The sequence below is a fragment of the Austrofundulus limnaeus genome, unplaced genomic scaffold, assembly GCF_001266775.1.
Source record: "Austrofundulus limnaeus strain Quisiro unplaced genomic scaffold, Austrofundulus_limnaeus-1.0 Scaffold0, whole genome shotgun sequence".
NCBI classification, from domain to species: Eukaryota; Metazoa; Chordata; class Actinopteri; order Cyprinodontiformes; family Rivulidae; genus Austrofundulus; species Austrofundulus limnaeus.
Window position 1 is genome coordinate 3,059,472 of NW_013952402.1, and position 5,438 is coordinate 3,064,909.

General features: G+C 41.5%; 1 protein-coding gene across 1 annotated transcript; it reads left to right on the forward strand.

The window, feature by feature from the left end:
• Positions 1-571: 571 nt before the first annotated feature.
• LOC106521579 (sphingomyelin synthase-related protein 1) lies at positions 572-5,438 on the forward strand (the record flags this gene model as incomplete). Its single annotated transcript, XM_014014251.1, is given in 6 exon segments — positions 572-682; positions 1,938-2,555; positions 3,643-3,738; positions 3,840-3,957; positions 4,053-4,203; positions 5,096-5,438. Coding segments are annotated over 5 exon segments (1,284 nt in total).

Consider the following 5,438-nt stretch of genomic DNA (forward strand, 5'->3'; position numbering starts at 1 on the left):
GGATAGAAAACGTAAATAAATTTGAGAATGATTTAAATCTTTTTGCACATAATATAAGCTGCTATTTTAGTGTTACAGCTTCATACAGTCAAAAAAACAATGAATCAATAAACCTAAACGAAGCAGATMTATTTCATTAAAACATGGGCCTCGAGTCCGAGTGATCCCAGATTTTACCAATTGTTTTTTTAACTAATTTAATTAAACATATATGGAATAAACACGCACACACAGAAATTAACWGTAAGAACAACCATTAGAGTTTGGTTTGAAGAAAAAGAACAAGGGCAAAAACAAAAGGTTTTAACAAAATAAAACTCAGTAACTCCAGAATTTAAGCAGGTAAGACAGAGTTGATATAATCAGTTTAATTAACAKATTAAATATGCATGTGCACGCATACAAAACATTTCACAATAAAATACCCCATTTGGAGCTTATTTCGACTTTTTTACTGCCTTTGATCCTAAATGTGTCCAGCAGGTGTCAGAGTGTGATCTCAGCAGCCCTGCAGGAAGCTCCCAGCTCTTCTTTWCTGCTGCTGCTCTGTTCAGGGAACTTCCTGTTTGGGGTTGCCTGGTTTTCAGAAACATGTTGGTTGAGACACACTGTTCTTGGGAGTGGACAAACAAGCAGAAACTTGGGCTACACCCTGTGACAGCATTGTGACAGTGGATATCTGGTAAGAAAAACTCAAATGTAATTGTTTAACATGTATTTATGACAGTAACATGCTATTCCTTTGACTAAACCTGTGTGTTCTGAGTTGTTCAAACKTGTTAATGTTGAGGAAAAAGACATAATTCAGTTTGGCTTTTTTGTGTCTCTGATGGAGGAACTGTAGGCTCTTTGTCAGGCTTTCTTTGTCTCACAGACTGAAGAGCTTTTCTCTCTCCCAGCTGTGTGTCCCTGTGACTCACTAGTCAAATGAGCTGACATGGCACTTATTTGTCCCAAGTAAAACCTCCAGCCAGAGAAAGCCAGACAAATCTAGAGGCTTGATTAAAAAAAACTGATTTCTATTTTATGGAGGAGAGAAGCAGCTTTCCTGGTGAGTTTCTTCAGGTTTCAGAGAAGATTTCATATACTGTCTGTTTAAACTGGATCTTTGTTCTGTGTGGGTTTTTACTGATGCAACATCAATACAATTTGCATTAATTACAGGGTGTAGGAATGTATGYCAGTCCGAACTGTCAGTACCAAACAGAACCGGTTCAGTTTGTCTGGTTTTACTGAAATAACTGAGGCTAAAATTGTAAGAATGACAAACCAGTTATTGTTTAAGTAAAGTTGTTAAATGGAAAATGTCCCAACATTGCTTTAACTGTTATTTTTCACGTGTCTTGACAGCCTTTATTAGATCAATTTGAAATAAAACTGCTGAATTGACGTTTTTTTGGCTTTAAAGATAAGATAAGCACTTTTTCATTATTTATGGAATTTTCTTCTTTTATTTTTCTTACTGGTAGCCTGACAGCTTAGCGGTCAGCGTTTGGACCTGTGTGCAGCTGACTTTTCACTATCAGTCGTTTTAACGCTCAGCATTCGTGTTGTCGGAGCTCTGCAGACCTTTGGAGTTCAGGATGAGCAAKAACGAGGTCAGCTTATCATGAAGGTCAAAGAGCAAAAACAAGGAGAGAGAAAAAACTGAAACAGTAAAAAAAAAAAGAATCGTCGATTTTTGGATCCGTCTGAAAAAAGAGATGTTGACTCAGTTTGTTTGTTTTACCTGAAATCTGGATTTTTTAAATTTATTTCTTTTTTTAAATTATGAAACAACAGCAGAAAGCGGTATGGAACTGGTTTATGTTTTGGTTTGATMTGTAGCTGTTTTATGTAAACTACATTACTGTGGTGTACACTGACATCAACGCAGATATATTTATATATATATATTATTTGTGTTTGTTGAAGCCTTTGTGTGTTTCTGTGTGCAGCAGGATGGCGCAGTCAGATGACAGCGTGAGTTCTTGGAGCTGTAACCAGGTAGCCCGGTGGCTGCAGGAGGAGGGTTTCGGGGAATATGTGGAGTTGCTGTGCACGCAGCACCGCCTCGACGGCCTCAGCCTGCTGGCTCTGACTGAGGCCGACCTGCGGGGTCCGCCGCTGAGCCTCACTGTGCTAGGACACATCAAAAGGCTGACCATAGCCCTCCGTCGGCTCCAAAGACAAAATCAGCCCCAGCTGGAGGAGCTGGGTCTCTGGCCTCCTGATGCTCCTGCTGGACTCTCACTGTGTGCTGCGAAATCTGATTGGAGCTGCGGCYCTGCTAGCAGGAAAGGGCTTAACAGGGGCGATCACTTGTATAACGGGACCGAGCTGCGGCTGAGGGGCAGCGATAGATCTGGATCTGATCTGCTGTGTCGAACACACTCCAATGGGACGTGTCAGCAGCCACTGGCTGGCAGATTGGACCCCGAGGTCTGGAAGACCATAATCAGTTCCGTGTATGTGTTTCTAGTGTGTGGCTTCACCTCATTTGTCATGGTCATTGTACATGAGCGTGTCCCAGACATGAGGACGTACCCACCCCTTCCTGATATATTCCTGGACAGGTAAACTGTTTATCTTGTGTGTTTTCCAATGTAGGGGCCACCTCGAGTGAGAAAACAAGATTTTCTGCCTCTAAAGCAGGCCTCGGACGGGCCTGGAAAGAAGACAGAAACTCTGTTCCACTCTGAACTTTATTTAGGCCATGACAGGTCATTCTAACCGTGGAAGAGAACCCCTCTTCCTCTTCATCAGATAATGGACAGAATAATCTCCATTGTTCGTGATTCATTTGTCATTTAACTAAGAATGTTTATGCATTTGTTAAATCAAAGATAATGCCTGTCACATGGAAAAAAGTAGAACAACTTCTTTCCTCTCATTGTGCCTTAAAGATTTATAATGGTATAAAAGTGGCTGGGGTGGCTGTGGTGTAGTGGTAGAGCAGCCGGCTTTGGGACCCGCAAGTCACAGGTTCGACTACCCGCCATGCCTACATGCCATTGTGTCCTTGGGCAAGACACTTCACCCGCCTTGCCTACTGATGGTGGTCAGAGGGGCTGGTGGCGCAGCATGGCAGCCCCGCCTCTGTCAGTCTGCCCCAGGGCAGCTGTGGCTACAATGTAGCTTACTGCCATCAGTGTGTGAATGAATGATGCATGAAAATTGTAAAGCGTCTTTGAGGGTCTCGAAAAGCGCTATATAAAACTAATGCATTATTATTATTATTATTAAAGAATCACAGAGAATCTGATTTCAATGTTTCATTGTTTAAGCAAATCACTGTTTTTATTTTACTGTAAACACAGTAATATAATTGTGAAATGAATCATGAACAATGGAGATTATTCCGTCCATTATCTGATTTAAGAGAAAGAGAGGTTCTCTTCCACGGTTAGAATGACCTGTCATGGCCTAAATAAAGTTCAGAGAGGAACAGAGTTTCTGTCTTCTTTCCAGGCCCGTCCGAGGCCTGCTTTAGAGGCAGAAAATCTTGTTTTCTCACTCYAGGTGACCCCTACAGCAATAATAATTATCAGTAAACGTCTTACTGCAGTAGTGTTGAGCAACTTTAACGCCATTGTTTGTGAGCACACTCTTCGGCTGTTATATCCAATCTACAACCTGATATACGTGTTTCTGTACTTTCAGTGTACCCAGAATCCCTTGGGCTTTTGCAATAGCCGAGGCGTGTGGCCTTATATTGTGCTACATGTTTTTGTTGATCTTGCTCCTTCACAAACACAGGTAGTCCCATTTTCCTCTGCARTCCTTTCACTGCTCTTCGTGCATCATTGCTTTTATATGCAGCAGCTTCGTCACGTTTACTCGTTGCGTCTCCGGTGCAGATCAATCCTCTTCAGACGGCTGTGTTCTTTGATGGGGACGGTGTTTTTGCTTCGTTGCTGCACCATGTTTGTCACCTCGCTCTCGGTGCCTGGGCAGCACCTGAAATGTGCCAGTAAGGTGAGAAGAAGAAAAAAACTAAGCGGCTGCTTATGTCTCAGTGTTTCTGCTGCCACATATATTTATTTATTTATTATATTTTTTTGTCTTCGCAGACGTACGGTGATAGCTGGGGGAAGTTCCAGAGAGCGTTGGCGATATGGAGCGGCTTCGGCATGACTCTGACCGGAGTCCAGACCTGTGGAGACTACATGTTCAGTGGTCACACTGTGGTCATCACAATGCTCAACTTCTTCGTGACTGAATGTGAGTATCCATTCACTTGTTAGTCTAGATGCATCCAGATAAAATATTTGAAAACTCCAGTATTTTCATAAAATGTGCATCTGTGATAAATTTATGCAAACATTTAACCAAAGTTTGTTTTAGGTTTTGAACAGGCTTGTTGTTTCTTTATTTAAAGGATAGCTGGACAGAGTTACAAACAAGCGAGGCATTTAGAATAGTTTGAAATTAGAAAATGTTTGACATTTAAATATTAATTGCTACGGAAGGACAATGCATTAATTCAAACTCAAAGTGATTTTAAATGCCAGTTTTAATATATTCACCTTCCCAGCGTATCTTTTTGGAACTCAAACAAGTGCTTTTTTTTTGTTAATACACAGCCAAAAAATAAGTAATTAAAGCTAGATGTATTTTTTAATAATTTCTTATATGTGCAGACAGGCCTTAAAACTAAAATCTGATCCACACCGTCTCCTGGTAAACCTTTTTCTTATGAAGTGCAACAAAATCTGCCTGTTCCCTGTTGTATGGCGCAATATGAGGGCCAAAATTAAGATTACTACGCAACCAACAGTTGCTACATTTTTGTAGCAGGAGGCTATATCTATTCCTAAGTCAGCTATTGATCTGATTAATAATAGGCCGGCACCAGTACTGAGAGACTGGTGTTAGCAAATGAGAATGAGCCTATTCATTTGCGTTAGCATTGGAGAGGCTAAGAACTAGCATGGATYAGCTTTTTTTTCRTRRTAGCCAAATTATGAGAAAAAACAAAACTATCAAGTTGGGGCTTTTTACAATWTTTGACAAGGTATTAAAGGGGTACACAGTCGGCCACAAAGACAAGGTGTTTTTCATTTATGCAGTTTAAATGAAAGTGCTTTATTTTTTAAATTTCTTCTATGTTCAGACACGCCTCGGAACTGGAATCTGATCCACACCATCTCCTGGGTGCTAAACCTCTTTGGGATTTTTTTCATCCTGGCGGCTCACGAGCACTACTCCATCGACGTCTTCATCGCCTTCTACATAACCACTCGCCTCTTCCTTTACTACCACACGCTGGCCAACACACGCGCCTACCAGCACAGCCGCCGGGCACGCATCTGGTTCCCCATGTTCTCCTTCTTCGAGTGCAACGTGAATGGACCCGTCCCCAACCAGTACCACTGGCCTTTTAACAAACCCGCCTTCATGAAAACGCTAATCGGATGAAGAGTTTTTAAACACGAATGGACTGTTGTATTAGTACC